The sequence below is a fragment of the Dipodomys merriami genome, unplaced genomic scaffold (genome assembly GCF_024711535.1).
Source record: "Dipodomys merriami isolate MVZ:Mamm:240054 unplaced genomic scaffold, mDipMer1.0.p SCAF_7, whole genome shotgun sequence".
NCBI classification, from domain to species: domain Eukaryota; kingdom Metazoa; phylum Chordata; class Mammalia; order Rodentia; family Heteromyidae; genus Dipodomys; species Dipodomys merriami.
Genome location: NW_027206290.1, coordinates 65,236,524 through 65,256,736, shown reverse-complemented (window position 1 = coordinate 65,256,736; position 20,213 = coordinate 65,236,524). Strand labels below are relative to the sequence as shown.

The window sequence follows — 20,213 nt, the reverse complement described above, 5'->3', positions numbered from 1 at the left end:
AAAAAATTGTACTTGTTGGTAAACCCACAGCCATTAGAGTGGCGGATGCTATTGGAAAAAAAAAAAAAGAAGTTTCTTTTTTCCTGATATGCTCCTCTCTGGGCAATACAGGTCTTCTCTGTGACAGGAATAATACACATAGTGGACATGCTCTAGTGGGCAAGACACAGGTATCAAATGCATGAGAAAGCCAAGTGCTGCTGATTGCTGCCCGTAATCAACCACTACTCAGGAGGCTGAGATCTAAGGATCAAGACTTGGAGGTAGCCCAAGCAGGGAAGTCCATGATACTATCATCTACAATAAACTAGGAAGCCAGAAGTGGAGCTGTGGTTCAAGTGGTAGAACATCATCTTTGAGTGAAAAAGCTAAGGGACAGAGCCCAGGCCCTGATTTCAAACCCAACTACTGGCTGGCATGACACAGATAGACAGACATACACAGGCAAAAATCAAGTGCATGGGAGCCGTGGCTTACTCTTAATATTTTTTATTTGCTATAACAGATGGCCAAATCATTTGATCATGGTTTTTCAGAGCTTATAATAAGGCTAATTACTGAATCATGGCAGAGCTCTTTAGACCAGTATTAATCACCAGAAAAAGGCACTTTAACAAACACTTGACAGGGAGTGATACCAATGCAATGAGACCTGTCTTAAGTCTTGCACAAAACTTCACTGTAGTTCAATAGGCAGTACATTCTGTCTTTGTGCATACATACAAAATACATGCGTGTGTATACCAACATCAGTACACACACACACACACACGTGTACTAGTCACTTTATTTGGAAAAAAGGATAAGAGAATTGGCAAATTAATGCAAATATAGTACCTATGAAACCTTTCTGCACCCACTCCCTCAAAGCAATAAAATAAATCCTTGGACCTCCCCAGGTTGTCAGCTATTAAAGTAATAAAACCTAACATTTAAAAAAAAACTTATTTCACTGAGGGTGCATGGCAACCTCATATACTCACACATCCATATTGCTTAGGCTGGAAGAGAAGAGGATGAACAGGACATTTTATCCACAATTTCTTCCTTTCAGTACTCACCATGTTTTAGCTCTACTGAGATATTCCAATTAGCTTAAAAAAGAAACAAAGTCTTGTACATCTTTTCAAGGATGCTGAAATTCTCAAGGTATTTGCAGAGCATTTGAAAGTAGTCTGAGGATTTTTATTAAATAAACACAAGTATTGAATCAATCCATGAATGCATACTTGAGTTGCAGTTTTGACAGTCTGAACCCATCTGTGTCAGAAATGTGACAAAAGGCTTCTCTCCTTCCCAGGAAGATATGGACACAGACATTCGTATTCTTAGGGCATGAAGAAACAATTAGCAATGGCATTTAAAGTTTATCAACTTCAGAATGCCTGAAGACAAAAATCAAAACCATCCTTGATGAGTTAAGAGCCAGACTCAGTGCATTTCTGTTTTTTGGGTGCTGGCTCCTCAGTCTTGGGAGATTCTAAAGCACCCATACTGGACTTGAGGTTGGTGTCTGCTCTAAGGTTATCCAAGACAACGGTGAAGCCTGACAGAAGGTAACCACCACCTCCACTCATCAGCAGTTTGGGATGACTTCGATCTGGCAGTACCTAATCATAACAGAAAAACGTAAGTTTCAAAATAAAGATTTTTTTTGTTGTTGTTGGTTGTGGAGCCTGGACTCTGGGTCTGGAAACTTCAGCTCTTCAGCTCAAGGCTAGCACTCTATCACTTGAGCTAGCACCACTTCTGGCCTTTTCTGCTTATGTGGTTCTGAGGAATTGAACCCAAGGCCTCATGCATGCAAGGCAAGCACTCTACCACTGAGCCACCTTCCCAGCCCCAAAATCAGGATTTAAATGGCAGATTCTCTTGAAGATTTAACTGGATGACTCTTAAGTAGTAGCTCATTCCTTCCTTCATAGGAGAGTGCTAAGTGGTATGAGAAAAATAAAACTAATTAAGTTAGGTGCTGGTGGCTCACACCTGAAATCAAGGCTTGAGGCTAGCCCAGGTAGGAAAGTCCATGACATTCTTATTTCCAATTATGGAAGTGGAGCTGTGGCTAAAGTGGTGGAGTGAACACAAAAACTTAGGGATGGCGCCCAGGCCTTGAGTTCAAGCCCCAGGACTGGAACAAAAACAAAACAAAACAAAAATAATAAAACTGGTATTTCTTTCTCCCAAGTCTGTGGAGAGTGAGCAAATAGTCTGCATGACCTGCTTCTTCCTCTTGGCTCCAGGAAGCTTCATGGCCAATGCCAAAGCTTAGGTCCATGAAGAAGTGGCAACTGGATGATGAACACTCAGAGCCTCCCTTCCCTTTGATTGGCTCAACTCTGATAAGAATTCTTCCCCCCTATTACCTTAACTAAGATGATCCATGAAGGGTAGAGTACTCAGGGCTCAACAGCCTCCAATCACAGTATCAAAGAGAAGATGCCAAGTAGCAGGACTGCTCTGGGCACGGGAGGGACTTCTCTGCTCTCCCTTCATGAAAGGACTGGCTATGAGGCTTGGGTGACAGAAAGCCTTTGGATACTGCTGCAGCATTCAGCCATCAGCTGTTCCCAATGGTAACTGAACACATTTTTCTTCCTCTGGATCATTTCTGCCCAATCCAGAACCCCTTTAAGAGGCACTCTTGCTCCTATTGACCTACTAACCTGGCCTAACTTTCTCAGAACAGCACTATAGCCGCTTCTCCCCATTCCTTTAGCGCCTCCTTCTCAGGTATCAACTACAGCAGCTAAGCCTGTCTGCCTTTCAAAGGCATTTCTCCCAATAAAGCTCTTACACTTTTGAGTTCCATCCTGATGTATGTGTGAGTGGGGCTGTAGTTTAGTGGTAGTGAACTGGCCTGGCACGTGCAAGGCCTTGGGTTTGATACCCAGAATCTAAAAAGAAAATAAAACAAAACAGAGGGCAAGGAAAGAGAAAAAGAAATGCACCTGAATATATGACTTCCAGAAGATCTGAACTGACACGGCCCATCAAGATATCCCAAACATTGGCTGTGAAGACATCACAGTAGTCACCTAGCATGGAGGGTACTTTCTTGTCCATTTGAGACTTCATCCTTGTCAGTTACCCTCTCCACAGAAATATCAAGGTCTTGGGGAAATGTGAACCGTACTGTTTTCTCTTTGAATGTCTATGTTATAAGAGCTACAAAATAATACTCCCTGACATGAAGAGAAAAGGATCAGGGGAAAAAAAAGTAAGGGGCACGTTCTCCGAGTTACATGCAGGCAGGAGACTTTACCATTATCATGAGAAACAGACAGATCTATTTGACAACCTCCCGTACTACTACAAGGAGACAGCAGGTCCACAGTCTGATGGTAAGAACACGCACCTGATAATTCCTGAGCCAAGTCTCAGACAGCCGGAGGTTGATGACCCCTCCTCTTTCCCGGAGTTTTGTGTAGCATTCCAACAAAGGCTGAAGACAAAAAACAGAATTTTGTTAATACTTCCGGGGTGCAGTTTGGTACACGTAATTAAAGTGTAAGAACTGCTGTCCATCTTATCCCAGTATTACCTCTTTATACTGGCAATAGACCACGAATGGCCTTGAAGGGGCCACAAAGTCCAGCAGAGACAGCAGCAGAGGAGTGGGATGGAAACGACTGGCCACAATCAAGCTGCGAAGAAAACGTTCCACAATTATGTCTCCTGTCTCACAAAGAATGTCTTAAGTTTTAAAATGCATTCAAAGCAGGAGGCCAGGGGATCACGCCTGTAATCCTAGCTACTCAGGAACTGAGATCTGAGGATCGAAGTTCAAAGCCAGTCCAGGCAAGAAAGTCCAGGAGACGCTAATCTCTAATAAACCACCAGAAAACTGTGCTGTGGCTTAAGTGGTCCAGCACTATTAGGCATTGAGCTGAAGAGTTGACAGACAGTGCCCATGCCCAGAGTTCAAGCCTCATGACTGACAAAATAATATATAAATAAAAATAAAGTAAAAATGCATCTAAAATGATCATCTACTTACTTACATGGTTTATAAAGTTTAAATACAGCATTCTAGAAATTAAAAACTGAGAAAGAACTCAAGTTATTTATTTCTATGAAACACAAAACCAGGCTGCAAGCTTTCCCAGTGCTTGGCAACTGTTAACACACAGCGACAGTCTTGTTTTTATTTTATTTTACAATAATTTGGAAACAAAGCCAGTAGCGTCTATGCTAGTGTTGCAGACTAAGTGTATCTCTCCTTGAGAGGGGTTTATATTAGCTCAGGGCATCAGCCAGTGCCACAGAGATCTGAGTGTCCCATCCTCCCCCTAGTGGGACTCAGTCGTCCCGTCGCACCCCCCCCCCCCCCCCCCCCCCCCCAGTGAGCTACTCTCACTGAAGTGCACTTAGGTTTCCACTGAGACTTTTGTGGGGCTTGGATTCAGGGCCTGAGTGCTGCCAGACGAGTGCTCTACCACTCTGCATCACAGTGTCACAGCCAATTTTCTGGTTGTTAATTGGAGAGGAGTTTCATGGACTTTCTTGCCTGGGCTGGCTTTGAACTGTGATCCTCAGATCTCAGTTCCTGAGTAGCTAGGATTATAGACATGCACCACCAGCACCCGGCTTCTTCTGCAACTCTTGAACTATCACCATTTCCCACCTCTGCCAGACCCAGCCTCTTTTCTTTCAAAATGCAAGACACTGTTCTCATCTCAGTTCCCAACAGTATCAGAGGAGACAAGCAGAAGAGAATGTTGATCTTTGTGAAATGTAGCCCACCAACATCAAGTACCCTATGTTCAATTTTCATCAACGTACCCATCTGCATTTCTTTCCCTCAGCATAGCAGCTGCTTCTAAATGTCTTTTTCTCTGCTCTTCTTGTCTTCTTTGCTTTTCCTGCATCTTCAAGAAAAATAAGAAACCAATGTACTGAGGTCATTCAGCCAGGTCTTCCAAAACACTGTGTCCCATCAAAACATTTCAACAATGTTTATCAACTGAAGGCTAAAGCTACTTTTTTTCTTCTTTTCATTTCCTGGAGTTCATTTTGATAAATATTATTTTGTATGATCAGATGCACATAGGCACTGTGCCTTTCTGTTCCTCTCCTAAGAGGAGGCTACTTCTAAAGAAGATTGAAATACCCAAGAAAACATACATTAAAAAACAATTCAGTACATCTTAGAGCTCCATCCCAAAGGTTAAGTTGTACCCTGTGCACTGGCTCCACTCTGCTCTTTTTGACATTTATCTTCTTAGATATTCCAAAGCTAAACTAAACCTCACTACTTCAGTGAAGTTAACTGAGACCCCAATCATATTTTGAGAATAGTGACTTGGTATGCTTACATAGTCTTTTTTGCTTCCTTTCTCTTTTGGCTCCTTGTGTTGTGGATCTTGGGAAACTATTTCCATTACTTCTGGCTCTTCTGGGTTATTGCTCTCTGGGGCCTCTGCCATGCTGTCATCATTATCCTGCTCAGAAGCCTGCTTCTCCTCAACTGCCCCATTGCTTTCTTCAAGTGGAGCACTGTCTTTTGGTTCAGAAGATAACATCTCAGCAGAAAACGTTCCATTTAGAAGACTTTCCACTTTGTTGAGGGGGAATTCATAAAGACCACTGAAGAAAGATTTGGGAAATCCAAAACATGTTGTTGCTACACGAACAGGTCCATCTCCAGGGTACAACTGAATAATGGAGCCAAAACCTGAACAGATTAAAAACAAAACATGTGCACGGTGGAGTGGAGTCAACTCTAGACTAAGAAAACACACAGTCTCTTCCAGGTAGTAATATGGTTGTAACACTGACCATCTTCCTACTCAAGTTTACAGACTAAAGAATGATACAGCAACTCTGCAGGTCTGTTTGGAGTCGACCCTATAGGGATAGCACAATTCCAAAACAAATGAACAGGAAGTCTTAAAACCTTAATGTATATGAAAATCTGGATGGTCCATGACTTTGTCACTTTCTCCTACTCATTTCTCAAATAAGGTAGTTATGAGCCTTCCACAGCATCAGAAAGAGCAAACCAAGCTAGGCTATATTCCCGGATAAAGCACATCCTTAATCTCCCCAGTCAAATCTTTCAATGAAGGATAGTAAAATGTGATCTCTTATCAAAGTTAAGTATTGAAATCAATTTCCCAAAGGTTAGCCTAGCAAGCCACAGGTTCCAGAACTACCACCTGAAGCGGAAAAGGACAATAACCACCATGGGCACCACCATAGCCTGCTCAAGATACAGACCACATGGGAAGCTCTGGAGCTAAAAAGGGCCATCCATATATCACTTCATTAACCATGAAGTATTCAAGCGGCTTTAAAAAATTTTTTTTTGCTGGTCCTGGGGCTTGAACTCAGGGCAGGCCCGGGTACTTGTCCCTCTGTGGGCTAAGCCTCTGTGTACTCAAGGCTAGCACTCTACCACTTGAACCACAGCACCATTTCTGGCCTTTTCTGAGTAGTTTACTGGAGATAAAAGAGTCTCATGGACTTTCCTGCCTGGGCTGGCTTCCACCGTGATCCTCAAATCTCAGCCTCCTGAATGGCTAGGATTACAGGCATGAGCCACTGGCCACTCATCTAGCTTTGTATCTACTCCCATCAGGGTAGGGCTTTACTTAATGTGAAAGTGTTAAATCTTACCTCCCATTCGTTCCATCATTGCACCCAGCACTAAGCCAGAACATGTTTCCATGACAATCATTTTATTGCCAGCACGGATATTTCCCAATGTCAACATCTGGGCTAGTGTATCATATCTCATGTGGCTAAGGAAAAAAAGGATGACTCATTCATTTTTAGCTAAAAAACAGTCTGAAATTTTAATAATTATTTTTCAAGTTTTGTTTAACAAAATTGTGTTGATAAAATTATTGATTGCTTTCGAGGTGACAGTAAAAGGACTTACAATTTTTGAGGTAGGAAGACACTTTATGCAGATGAGCAAGTTTTTCATTTTACTTAAAATCATGACTTTCTTAAAGATATATTTTTCCCCCAATTATACTTTTGAAAGGAAACAAAGCGTACTTAATTTTTCCAGGCTCTCTTGCATAATACATAATTGAAAGAATACGGGTAGATGGCTTCAAGATAGTAATGATGGCTTCGTATCTGGAAGAATGAAAAACATCAAGTTGAAAAAAAAAAGGGTAATATGTATTTCGGAAACATGAATAGAGTCTAATAACTTCAACCAATGCTACTTACTTCTTTTTCTTCTTTTTTATATATTTATCTTGAGCAAATTCTGTCTTGTCTCGGAATGTTGTACTATTTTCAATTAGCTGCTGAACTATTTCCTATAAGAAAAGAAGCAGATTTTTCTGAACCTCTACTTTCATAGTGCAAATAACTTCAAATGTTTCTTACGGTAAAATATAATCAAAGGTTTGGTTGTCCAGAGCCTCTTCACAGAAGTCCAAATGGATGAAATCTGTATTTCTATGCTCTATGTCGAATTTGTAATAAAGTACATGTACTTTACAGCTCTACTTAAACTAAGATAAAGAAAAGACAGACAATAAAGGAAGAAGAGAGATAAGGAAACTTTGATTCCTTATCTGGCTGAAACATTACTAAAAGTGAATGATGTTAATTCCAATACAGTTGTCACTCACTATATTGTGGCTCACTTATTTAGGCTTCACTATACTGCGAGTTTAAAAAAAAATACATTAATAGTTATTCCTCACCTACCACAGGAGTTACACTCTAGAGAGCCTCATGATTGGTGAAAACCCAGGAAGAAGCAATAAATGAGCTATGATATAGTGAGGAATGACTATGTAATGCTGATACTTTGCAGATTTTCACTTATTATGGGGAATCTCTACAATGTAATTCCTGCAGTAGGTGAGGGACCACTGTGTAAGATATATTTTCTATTCCTAATACAATCAGCAATGTACTTCACTTCTATTCCTGCATAAATAACAAAAACCTCAATATACGTAGATGCGTGCAAATTTCAACCTATTTCTAACAAAAGTATATCACCATTATTACTCTTTCTCTTTTACCCCAGGTAAAGCCTATGTTAAAATCCAAACAATCTCTTAGGTGTCAAATACAGAAAAAATAAAAAGGTTTTTTTTTTTTGTATGTGTTATTACCTCTCCTTTAATGCCCTGGTCTTTTAAAGCTTTTATGTCATCTTGGGTAAGTTTCTGAGATTTTCCATCATCAATTATATTTCGATTATCGGTGCCAGCTTCTTTAGTATCTAAGGAAAGAAATTACTCCATGATATTTATGATCTGAATTATATTACAATCTGACTTTTCCACATAAAGCCAATCAAGCTTAGGTACTCTATCCCTGGTGTAGTCTGTGATCCTCTTACCTTCCTGTTCCCACTCTTCCCCTCCCTCCTTTGCTTTTTTTTTTTTTTTTTTCTGGGGGGGGGGTGTCCAGTTGTGGGGCCTGAACTCTGGGCCTGGGCGCTGTCCCTCAGTTCAGCTCAAGGCTAGCGCTCTACCACTTGAGCCACAGCGCCACTTCTGGCTTTTTTTTCTTTTTGCTTATGTGGTGCTGAAGAATCGAATCCAGGGCCTCAGGCATGCAAGGCAAGTGCTCTACCACTAAGCCACCTTCCCAGCCCCCCTCCTTTGCTTTATACACATGGATACCTCAGTACTCATTAATTAGGTCACCTATTTTATTTGAGAGTTTAAAATCATGAAGTGGCTTCCCATAGCCATGAGAATACATTTCAAAGATCCGGCCCTCTAGCTTGCCTTTTCTTGCCAAATCAGACTTCCCTTAAGCTTCCTCTAAACTATCATTCTTTCTGCTCATGAATCCATCCAACTAAGGTCCCTCAGAAGATTTTGGAACTGCTGCCCCTCTGCCTAGATGTCTCCTATGAGATCTGAGTGTTTTACTGAGGGCTCAGTGCATTATTTCAGCCAAGGCTCACCTCTCCCAATCAGTCTCCACTACATGCTCCTGGCTTATTTATTTATTTATTTATTTATTTATTTATTTATTTATTTATTTATGTCAGTTGTGAGGACTGACCTCTGGGCCTTGGGTGCTATCCCTGAGCTCTTCAGTTCAAGGCTAGTACTCTACCACTTGAGCCACAGCACCACTTCTGGCTTTTTCTGCTTTATGTGGTGCTGAGGAATGGAACCCAGGGCCTCATGAATGCAAGGCAAGCACTCTACCACTGAGCCACTTTCCCAGCCCCGTGGCCTTATTATCTTTACAGCATGTATCTCCATGAGAAATTCTGTTGCTTGCCTATTTGATTATTTTGACTGTTTAAAATAGTATTTGCACTGGAAAGTACATTTAGACAGGTTTCACCTTAGCCCAAAAGCTGGCCTTGAACCCAGGATCATCCTGTTTCAGCCTTCTAGCATAATGGGCATACAGATGTCTACAACCATCCCAGCTCTCCACTTGTAAGTACATTGTATAAGACAGTCTGTTTTAGGGACTGTCATTAGCACAGTGACTAATTGTACCTAGCACTTATTGTTATTTAATAAAACCATGGAAGTCAGAAGCCAGTGGCTCACACCTATAATCCTAGCTACTCAGAAGACTGAGATCTAGAGGACTGAGGTTCAAAGCCAGCCCAGGCAGAAAAGTCCTTAAGATTCTATCTACAATTAACCAGCAAGATGACAGACTGCTGTTATGAAAAATAAGCTGATTGAGAACACAAGGCCGAGTTCAAGCCTTGGTACAAGCATGCCTGAAGATACATACACACACACACATGCCTGATACACACACGCACACACACACGCACGCACGCACGCACGCGCACACACACACACACACACACACACACACACACACACACACACACACACACACACACACACACACACACACACACACACACACACACACACACCCCCCAAATGTGGTGAATATTAATTTAAAAGTATCTAATTAGTTTAGCTCAAAATTGTATTTTAGGCATCTGATTAGTAGTAATTTAAATATTTTTGTTAGAATATTTAAATATTTACTTTTAGTTAGTAATTAGTAATAAAGCTACAGGACCCTTACCAGAGATACTGTCAAGATCTTCCTATAAGTCATATCACTGGAACCCAAGAGTTAAGTATCTTTAATGGCTTAATCTTATAGACAAATAAATAAAAACTGCAAAACTCTAATCATTGGCCTAACCCTAGATTCTAGGGCAGGTGAGGAAGCAGGCACCAATACGGGGACAGTTGGATTCAAAGCCAGCCCTCTTATCTGCTTCACTATCTGCTAACAACTCTAACTTCTGAGCAATGAAAGAGCCAGCACATGATCTCACAAGAAAACAGACTCAAGGCCTCTGCTTAAGAGGCCTCAAGGTCGAGGAGTCAATTCAATGTGGACTCCAAGGTATTTCACCAACAAAGTATTTGTCTTGTTCCACTAAACTATAGTTCTTAGATTACAAGCTTGGATTTTTTTTGGGGGGGGGGAGGTGGGGGGTGAAGGGGTTAGTTTGGGCTAAGAGTTTGGAATTAACTAGAGGTCTCTCCCTAGATGAAGAACATCTATTTTATGCACCTGAAGCGGGCTCTTCCTTCCTCTTCTTGGGCTGAAGACTTCCTCCACTGGTCACTTCAAAAGTAGATCCATAGCTATGACCAATGACGTTATCTAGGTAGAACCACTGTTTTTCAAAAGTTACTTTTCTGAGGGGGGAGGAAAAAACAATCGATTAACTTTACTTTTTTTGCATCCAGTATAGAAATGACTCATTAATTCTATTTTGGTTCAAAAGTATTCTCCAGGACTGGGAATGTGGCTTAGTGGTAGTGCTTGCCTAGCATTCATGAAGCCCAGGGTTCGATTCCTCAGTACCACAGAAACAGAAAAGGCCGGAAGTGGTGCTGTGGCTCAAGTGGTAGAGCGCTGCCTTGAGCACAGAGAGGCTCAGAGACAGTGCTCAGGCCCTGAGTTCAAGCCCCTGTTCTGGCAAAAAAACAAAACAAAACAAAACAAAACAAAAAACCCAACAACAAAAGTATGCTCCACAACGGATGGTCAGTGTGATTTCTGTGCTTCTGTGACTGTACACCTACAGAGGAACTAGAGTGAAGTGGGTAGTAAGGGCAAAGGAGATTTCAGGAGCCAAGAACAGCACCTTCAACCCCCCCTCCCAGCCCCCCCCCCGCCCCGCAGGGGGGCTGGAAGAAAACCTAGAGGGAGAGAGCATCTGGAGGATAGGATGAGTGAGCCCCAAGACCAACAACCGGGCTTACTTTCTCCGCTGGACCTGCACTGCTTTGAACACATCTTCCCGTTTCAGCACCACGAAGTCGCCATCGTGGATGCAGTGGTCCCCGGAATGCGGGGGCTCCCCAGAGCCCTCCATGATGTTCATTCGGTCTTCGTGCTTCACGGTGTCCCTCCCGATTCACACACCTTGTTATTATTATTTCACTGTGGCGGGCGCCGGCCTCAGTTTCCACAGCCGGGAAGGGTTGGGATGCCTCGGTCCAGCACCGCCCCCACGTGCTACGCGCCGCTTCCGCTTTCCCGGTCCAGGTCGCTTCCGGGAGCCTCCGCTGGATTTCCTGATTGGCTACAATCCTCATCTTCCCGCCTACCTGCCCTGCTTCCGGGAGCGGAAGTTGCGTCACAGAAGCGCCCAAAAAGAATTGAGAGGGAAACTTGACGGTGGCTGAGCTTGTTTGGGTTCTCTGCGCTCCCGAGCACCGGTCTGGGCCGCGAGGGGGAAAGACCGAAGCGTCCAGCAGTGTTGCTACGGGAGGGACCTGGTCCTGCTCGGGGACTTCCGGAGAGCCGCGGCTGGGAAAACCGCCAGACTTGCCTGGGGTCAGCTGAGGCGCTGGCGTCTCTGCGACGCCCCCCCCCCCGCCCCGGTGGGAGGCCGAGTGCGGGGCTACGGATTAGCGCGTACCCCAGAACTCGCCCGGGTCGTCCACTGGGAGAGCTTGGGGACCTCTTTTCCATGCAAGTAATAGTGGAGGCTAAGGAGACACAGACAAAGCAGGCTATTTAAGGAAGCCCGGCGGGCCTCCGGAGGGCCCCTCTCCTCCAGTTCTGTCTCCCTACAAACAGGGTCCCCATCATGGTTAGCGTTGCCAGTGCAACGCCTCAGGTTGGGAATCTGAAGACAGACCTGTGACTCGATTATCAACAAGACAACTCATCTGCATTTTCGTTTTGCTTGTGAAGTAGCGTTTCGCTATGTAGTCCACACTGGCCTCGAGCCTGTCATGCTCGAGACAAGAGTCCTGTCCCTACCTAATTGTGAACTTTTAATGATTTCCTAACTGAATGAATTCGTTTAAGGATTCAGACAGACTTTCATGTGGCGAATAATACTACACAGTATGAATCAGTGATTTATATCCACCCTACATGACTTTTCTTTTTCAAATAATTCCTTTTGAGAATAGTGTTGGGTTTACAGAAAATGAATGTGACGCTGAAGGACTGATTATGTAAGGAGCTATGATAATTTTTCCCTAGTGTCTTACAGGTTAGGTTTATGTTAAGCCAATTCTCCGTATATTTCGCCACTACAAACAAGTCATCATAGAGTTAATTGTCTTACAGTCAATCTGTATCATGGTAACCTTGAAAACTGGTACAAATGCAGTACCTTAAAATTTTTTTTATTCCACCAACACTTAGAATAAGCTTACTTGAACATCTATGATACGTCTTAAAAAGAGATGAGAATTAAAGGAATAACTGCAGAAAATTTGAATTATACAGTTGTATACAACTTTTGCAAACCCGTATGCTAATCTCAAACATGGCATACATTGATTTCCCCCCCCCCCCCAATTCAGAGATTTGAACCTCAGGACTTTGTGCTTTACCAGATTTTTCTGCTTTTGTTCTTTTTCAGATAGAGTCTTGCACTTTTGATGCAAGACTAAAGAGGCTAGTGCAAAGACCAAGAGGCTGGTGCAAGCTCGCCTCTTGACTGAGGTCCTCCTTTCACATAGCTGACTTGTTTGTTGAGTTACGGTCATGTTAACTCATCCTGATGGTCTCCATCTTTGCCTCCTCTGTGCCTGGGATTACAGATGTGAGCCACTACGCTCACATTAATAAATTTAAGAGCACTACAGTTTTGATGAAGTTCCCTCTCATCCCCTTATATCTTTCAGAAGACATGAATGGAGGGTATAGAGGCAGAGGATTTGGACGAGGGCGATTTCAAAGCTGGAAAAAAGGAAGAGGTGGTGGGAATGTTTCAGGAAAATGGAGAGAAAGAGAACACAGACCTGATCTGAATAAAACTGTGGGAAAACATTCTGGTAGGTGAGGTCAATGACGGTTAATATATTTTCTTTCGTGAAAGTAGTAATTCATTCCTAGCAGCCTAGGCAGTCTAGTTGATATCACACTTGAGCAAGTATTTAAAAGTTAATACTCAAAATACCTATGGGAAATAATTTAAATGCTTTATCTCATATACGATGCTTGTTGAAAGGAGAAAAATTGGGGAAAATATGTTTTTATAATTTAATTTTATTAACTTAATTTTTTTTCAGGGCAAACTCCACAGCCTTTACGGCAGTCAACATTGGATCAGTTCATACCATATAAAGGCTGGAAGCTTTATTTCTCTGAAGGTGGGTTAAAAGTGCAAAAAATAATATCCGTTTTGTATTTCCTCAACTTAGCTTTGAATGTTGCATCTTATGTTACTATAGTTCATTTGACTATATTCCTTAATCTTCCAAACAAATCATGTTCATATCAAAGAGCATAGGTTTTTTTTTTTGTTGTTGTTTTTTGCATCAGGAGAACAGAAACCATGCTAGGTATTTCAAAAAAAGGTATTTAATATACTTATAGAGAAGAAGAAAGGTAACTTTTAGGTAACCTCCCAGAAGGCAGAAACTTCAAGAATCAGTAGTCCTAGGGTTGGAGGCATGGCTCCATTGGTAGAGTGCTAGCCAGTGAGTGAAAGGGGCAGGTACAGAGTTTGAGACTTAAAAAAAAAAAGTCTGAGACTTAAAAAAAAAGTCTGAGACTTAAAAAAAAAGTCCTGAAGTTAACTCTTTATGATTGAGAGAACAAAGGAATTTCTGAGGTTACCAAAGTCTAGGAATTCACAGGTGTAACATAGCATAGCTGTGCCTGAAAGGTGGGCTAGACCACTGAGGGGAATGAAGGTGGTTGTAACAGGGAATGACTCAGGTATTGCTTGCACCTAGAAGCTAGAACTACAGCTACAGAGATGCTGAAAAGAATTAAAATGAGAATAAATTCTACACGTTTCCTGCCCCCTCCACTCTAGAGCACCTTTAATTGGCAGAACTTAATGATAATAGAGAGCAGACTTCAGTCATCACATAGAAGGAAGCAATGAGAGACTAGGGGTCTAGAGCAAGTAACCAGCACTGGTTTACATAGAAGCACTGTTAAGGACTTAAGAGCATTGTCCAGGGGCTGGGAAGGTGGCTCAGGGGTTGAGTACTTGCCTTGTATGCATGAGGCCCTGGATTTGATTCCTTAGTACTACATAAGCAGAAAAAGCCGGAAGTGGTGCTGTGGCTCGAGTTACCACTAGAGCTCTAGCCTTGAGCTGAAGAGCTGAGGGACAGTGCTCAAGCCCAGAGTTCAAGCCCCAGGACAGGCAAAAAAAAAAAACCCAAAACACCACTGGCCCATATCATATATCTGCTTGGTGAATGCTCTCATAGTGTCTATGTCTATGTCTCTTAAGAGGTATGTGTTTTATTTTTGTTAGGTGTGTGTGTGTGTGTGTGTGTGTATGTGTGTGTGTGTGTGTGTTTGTGTGTGTGCACGGAATCCCATATTAGGCACTCAGTATTCTGTGAATTGGGAGTCTTTTTCTGTTAAATAACAGGTGTATTTAATAGATGATCTTTTGTTGCTTTAGGACACATCAATCACCAATATTTGCATTATTTCCCTAATAGTTAGCTCAAACACTATGAATGATCTTTGGACTGGTGTTTGGCTTGACCTAGCTGTAATTCCAAACTACTTCATTGTACAATTTTTCTGTAAAAGGACATTTTGAAAATACAGATTAGGATGTTAAAAAAGTAACTTTAGGCCATTTGCCAGTGGCTCATGCTTGTAATCCTAGCTACTCAGGAGGCTGAGATCTGAGGATCATGGTTCAAAGCCAGCTGAGGCAGGAAAGTCTCTTGAGACTTTCCAATTCACCAGAAAAGTGGGAGTGGTGCTGTGGCTCAAGTGGCAGAGTACTCGCTTTGAGCTGAAGAGCTCAGGGATAGTGCCCAGGCCCAGAGTTCCAGCTCTACAACCAACAAAACAAAACAAAAAACTAGCTTTAGGGTTTGAGGGGCAATTTAGACTAGTAGAATTCATTTTGCAATGACTATGATATCTTAATTCTTTCAGTAAAAGTTTAGACCATGTGTCTAGCTTTGACTTAATTATGATTTTTCATTATTAAGCTTCTTGTATGTTGTTTGAACTGGTATGTACTTAAGAACTTAATACTCAATACAGGGGCTGGGAAGGTGGCTCAGTGGTAGAGCGCTTGCCTTGCATGCATGAGGCCCTGGGTTCAATTCCTCAGCACCACATAAGCAGAAAAAAAAAAGCCAGAAGTGGCGCTGTGTCTCAAGTGGTAGAGTGCTAGCCTTGAGCTGAAGAGCTGAGGGACAGCGCCCAGGCCCAGAGTTCAGGCCCTACAACTGGACTCAAAAAAAAAAAAAAAGACTCAATACTAAGTTACCCCGATATTGGGACTTCTAACAGATAGATGCTTCCTATCTACATTTCAGATTATGTGGACTTCATCTTGTTTTAAAATCTTAAGTATGTATTCACACCAGTTCTTACCTAATGTCCAGGATAAAATGCTACCCCATTTATAGTGATTCTATTGTCTCATGAATATTAGCTTGTACAAATATGCTTGTTAATGCTAATGCCGTGTTTGTTGGGTTAGTTTACAGTGATAGCTCTCCTTTTATTGAGAAGATTCAAGCGTTTGAAAATTTTTTCATGAGACGTATTGATTTATATGATAAGGTAAGATTCTTCTTCAACAAAGCTACCAGTCTACCATTATGTGTTGTTTAATTGAACAGTATATGTAACATGCTAGTGGTTATGATCATACACACTGATGTTAGACTGTTCAGATCCCATCTCTGCCATTTACCTTCAGTGTGCACTTTGGTGAGTTACTTTTCTGTGCCTCAGTTTTCTCATCTATCTGTTGGAGATAGTACAATAGTAGAGGTTTGTTAAAAGGCATAATAAGTCAATATATTTTAAATGTTAAAGACAATACTTGGCACAAAGCTTATATAGTACTTAAGCATTAGAACTATATAAATGTTACTTGCTTTCTCAGAATGTACAATTGAATGTTAAGTTGTGATAATTGACTCCATAAAAGCAGTTGTTACTTTCAAGCTTTAATCTTTTATAGGATGAAATAGAAAGAAAGGGAAGTATTTTGGTGGATTTTAAAGATTTGACAAAAGAAGATGAAGTATTAAATATAGCAAATGAACTAAAGGATGCACCTGAGAAAACTTTGGCTTGCATGGGTCTGGCAATACATCAGGTAAGTATTTTGTGTAGACTTATGTTAGAATTTTCTTTTTATTCAGTAGTTGTACAAAGAGGTTGCAATTCCATAACTCATGAGTACAATGCTTCTTGATCAGTGCCACCTCTTTGATTGCTCTCTCTCATTATTTCCCCTCCCATCTCTACCCTCAAGTTCTATAGTTCAATTTTTTACGTAATGTACATTGTATTTAATGTCTGCATTTTCTCACCCTTCCTTCCTCCTTTCATGTGCTCTGTTAGAATTTTAATGGATGATTTTTATAGTATCAATGCTTTATGGAGGTACATAGCTTTGCTTGGAGCTAGTGACTCATGGCTCATACCTGTAATTCTACTTACTCAGGAGGCTGAGATAGGACAGTCACTGTCAAAGCCAGTAGACAGAGCTAAGAGACTCATCTCTAATCAGCAAAAAGGCAGAAGTGGAGGTACAGCTCAAGTGGTAGAATGCCAGCCTTAAGTGAAAAAGTGAAGGAAGAGCATAAGGCCCCGAGTTCAAGCACACACACTCACACACAGTAATTAGCTTTGGCTATGATGTTGGCTAGAACTGAGGGATTGCAGGCTTGTCCTAAAAGATACCCTTCATTTAGTAAACAATAGCTTACCTAAATATAACATTACTTGGAACCTACTTGAATTAATCTCACTAAAAATCCTGCAGGAATTAGTTGGGTTTCAATGGCCCATGGCTGTAATCCTAACTAGTCACAAGACTGAGATCTGAGGATTACAGTTTGAAGTCAGCCTTTGAAGAAAAGTTCACGGAACTCTTATCTCTCAATAAACTTCTAAAAAAGACAAAAGTGGAGCTGTGGCTCAAGTGGTAAATCATTAGCCTTGATCAACAGCAGCTCAGGGACAGGGCCCAGACCCTGAGTTCAAGCCCCAGAATGAGTGGGGGGAGAAAAAAGTCCATTCAGGAATTAAACCCTGTCTGTTTCATAGGGAAGATAAGACAAAGCATCACAGTGTTTCCAGTTATGAACTTGGAGCAAAGAGGACATTATTTCCTGAGTGTCCCATATATAAAATTGTAACAATAAGTTTCTGTGCCTGCCTTTATGTCATGGTCATTGACAACATATGAGACATTTTTTAAAAAAAGAACAACGTGGCGCTGGGAAGGTGGCTCAGTGGTAGAGTGCTTGCCTTGCATGCCTGAGGCCCTGGGTTCGATTCCCCAGCACCACATAAGCAATAAGAAAAAAGCCGGAAGTGGCGCTATGGCTCAAGTGGTAGAGCGCTAGACTTGAGCTGAAGAGCTGAGGGACAGCGCCCAGGCCCAGAGTTCAGGCCCCACAACCGGACCCCCAAAAAAAAAAAAAAAAAAGAACAACGTGGTAAATTCTTCAAGCTAGTGAATCTCAGGACAGGCACAGAGAAAGTGCAGGGTGCATTCAGAGAAAGAGTTGGGTTTCTGATAGTTCTTGAGGATAACTAGAATTTCGACACAGCAGGGGAGGTAAGAATATCTCGATGCATACAGAGGTATATATTGTTAAACCTAAACTTAGAATCTTGCTTGTTTTCAGATACATATCATTTATTTATTATTTCTCCATAGCTAAATAAATTCTTCTATTTTTTTCTTCTTTTTTTTTCATCTAGGCTGACCTGGAACTTGCTCTCCTCCTACCTTATCCTCTTAGGTGCTGGGATTACAAGTGTGTACCACTGCATCTGGCTCTGCTTTAGGGGCCTTCTTTCCCTCCCTACTCTGGGTCTCAAGGCCTGGGCACTGTCCTTGAGCTTCAGGCTAGTTATCTACCACTTGAGCCACAGCACCACTTCTATCATTTTCTGAGTAGTTTATTGGAGATAAGAGTCACTTATGGGCTTTCCTGCCCAGGCTGGCTTCAAACCATGATCCTTAGGTCTCAGCCTCAAATAGCTGGGATTACAGGCATGAGCCACTGGCACCCAGCTTTGTTCATATGCTTTTGATTCTTTGTTGAAAAAACTTTGATTAAATTTATGTAAATATCTGTCCTGTTTAGATATTGACTAAGGACCTGGAAAGACATGCAGCAGAATTACAAGCCCAAGAAGGATTGCCTAGTGATGGAGAAACAATGGTAAATGTGCCGCACATTTATGCAAGGTAAGAAACCTGCTATTGTTACTTAGAATAGGGCCTTGAAGGCTATTTCAGAATAACCTCATTTTATAAAAACAAGGCAGTGAGTAAAAATGGTATGTGTTCTTTGTCAATTTCATTATCATATCAAAGTAAACTCACTGATAATTACTCAAAGAAAAATTATGGGAATCCATATGTTCTGCCCAAATAAGTTGATTTCCCAACCTAGAAGTTTTTGCAAACACTGGTTACAGTGTATTATTACCAAGATTGATACACTGAGGGACATGTGTATTTTGTTAAATTATTAGGTTTTTATTGGACCCAAGGGATTAAATGAAATTATTTTTCTTGAATTCCTCTTTATTTTTATTTTTTTATTTTTTTTCAATTGTGGGGCTTAAACTTTTTAAGGCCTTAGGTGCTGTCCCTGAACTTTTGTGCTCAAGGCTAGTGCTTTTGTGCTCAAGGCTATCATTCTACGTCACTTTGAGCCATAGTACCACTTCTGGTTTTGTGGTGGTTAACAGACTTTCCTGCTTGGGCTGGCTTTTGAACCATGATCCTCAGATCTCAGCCTCCTGAATAGCTAGGATTACAGGCGTGAGCCACCAGCACTCAGCTCTCTTTTTTATATTTTGAGATTGGAAATTCACTGAGATAAATAAGAAAATCATCAAGGTTTTCTTTTTCTTTTCCAAATTTTGTAGAATTTGCATTAATTTTATCTAAAGAATTAAAACTAGGTTTTGTTTGTTTTTTTTTGACATTCTCCTTTTCTTTGCTTTCCCACTTTTCCATAGATAGATAGTGACCTATGCATTAAGAAAAGGTGATTTATCCAGGTGCCAGTCCTAGCTATTCAGGAGGCTGAGATCTGAGGATTGAGGTTCAAAGCCAAACCGAACAGGAAAAGTCCATGAGACTCTTATCTCCAATAAGCTACTCCGAAAACCGGAAGTGGTACTGTGGCTCAAATAGTAGAGTGCTAGCCTTGAGCTGAAGAGCTGAAGGATAGTACCCAGGCCCAGAGTTCAAGCCCCACTACCAACAAAAAAGAAAAAGAAATTTAGAACATAGATTTTTAAATTTTATTTTTATTTAATCTTAATTTTTTTCTTCCCATACGAGGGCTTAAACTCAGGATCTAGGCACTCTCCCTTAGTTTTTTGCTCAAGGCTTACACACCACCACTTGTCTCATTTCCACATATAGCTTTTTATTGCTTAATTGGAGATACAAGTCTCATGGACTTTCTGCCTGAGCTGGCTTCAAACTGTGATCCTCAGATCTCAGCTTCCTGAGTAACAAGTGTGAGCCACCAGTGCCTGGCTTATTTTTGTGTGTTAGTTTATTTTTTGTCGGTCATGGGGCTTGAACTCAGTGCCTTGTTACTGTCCCTGAGCTCTTTTGTTCAAGGCTAACACTCTACCACTTGAGACACAGTGCCACTTTCAATTTTCTATTGGTTTATTGGAGATAAAAGTCTCTCAGACTTTCCTGCCTGGGCTAGCTTCAAACCATGATTCTCAGATCTCAGCCTCCAGAATAGTTAAGATTATAGGCTGAGGCACTTGAGCCTGGCTCATTTTTTTTTTTAATTTTATTT

General features: G+C 41.4%; 2 protein-coding genes across 4 annotated transcripts in view; one reads left to right on the top strand and one right to left on the bottom strand.

The window, feature by feature from the left end:
- Positions 1–489: 489 nt before the first annotated feature.
- On the bottom strand, positions 490–11,499 carry Trmt6 (tRNA methyltransferase 6 non-catalytic subunit). 3 transcript variants are annotated; one of them, XM_070006783.1, is made up of 12 exons: positions 11,208–11,499; positions 10,510–10,637; positions 8,094–8,203; positions 7,189–7,280; positions 7,009–7,092; positions 6,622–6,746; positions 5,319–5,677; positions 4,786–4,871; positions 3,545–3,647; positions 3,359–3,445; positions 2,952–3,014; positions 1,533–1,610 (listed from the first exon to the last, which is right to left on the bottom strand). In XM_070006783.1, exons 1-11 carry the CDS (start codon positions 11,327–11,329, stop codon positions 2,994–2,996), a joined length of 1,317 nt encoding a protein of 438 aa, XP_069862884.1. In that variant the 5' UTR covers positions 11,330–11,499; the 3' UTR covers positions 1,533–1,610; positions 2,952–2,993. The 3 variants fall into 3 exon arrangements, with proteins under 3 accessions (XP_069862883.1, XP_069862885.1, XP_069862884.1); XM_070006782.1 differs by lacking the exon at positions 2,952–3,014 and having other exon boundaries at positions 490–1,610; XM_070006784.1 differs by lacking the exons at positions 2,952–3,014; positions 10,510–10,637 and having other exon boundaries at positions 490–1,610.
- A 120-nt stretch (positions 11,500–11,619) lies between these two features.
- The window catches only part of Mcm8 (minichromosome maintenance 8 homologous recombination repair factor), a 39,288-nt gene continuing 30,694 nt past the window's right edge, over positions 11,620–20,213 (top strand). The window contains exons 1-6 of the mRNA XM_070006781.1: positions 11,620–11,784; positions 13,095–13,244; positions 13,482–13,562; positions 15,887–15,969; positions 16,376–16,513; positions 18,522–18,625. Coding sequence (XP_069862882.1) covers positions 13,100–13,244; positions 13,482–13,562; positions 15,887–15,969; positions 16,376–16,513; positions 18,522–18,625 — 551 coding nt within the window. The 5' untranslated portion in view covers positions 11,620–11,784; positions 13,095–13,099. The remainder of the gene's footprint in view (positions 11,785–13,094; positions 13,245–13,481; positions 13,563–15,886; positions 15,970–16,375; positions 16,514–18,521; positions 18,626–20,213) is intronic.

Bases quoted from the DNA above. Each gene is read 5' to 3' on its own strand.
- Trmt6 (XM_070006782.1), bottom strand. From the start codon at position 11,329: ATGAACATCATGGAGGGCTCTGGGGAGCCCCCGCATTCCGGGGACCAC. The intron at 6,747-7,008 runs GTACGCTTTGTT...TTTTTTCCTTAG, and splicing joins AGAGAGCCTGGAAAAATTAA to CCACATGAGATATGATACAC. The intron at 3,648-4,785 runs GTACGTTGATGA...TTTTCTTCGCAG, and splicing joins AGGGAAAGAAATGCAGATGG to CTTGATTGTGGCCAGTCGTT.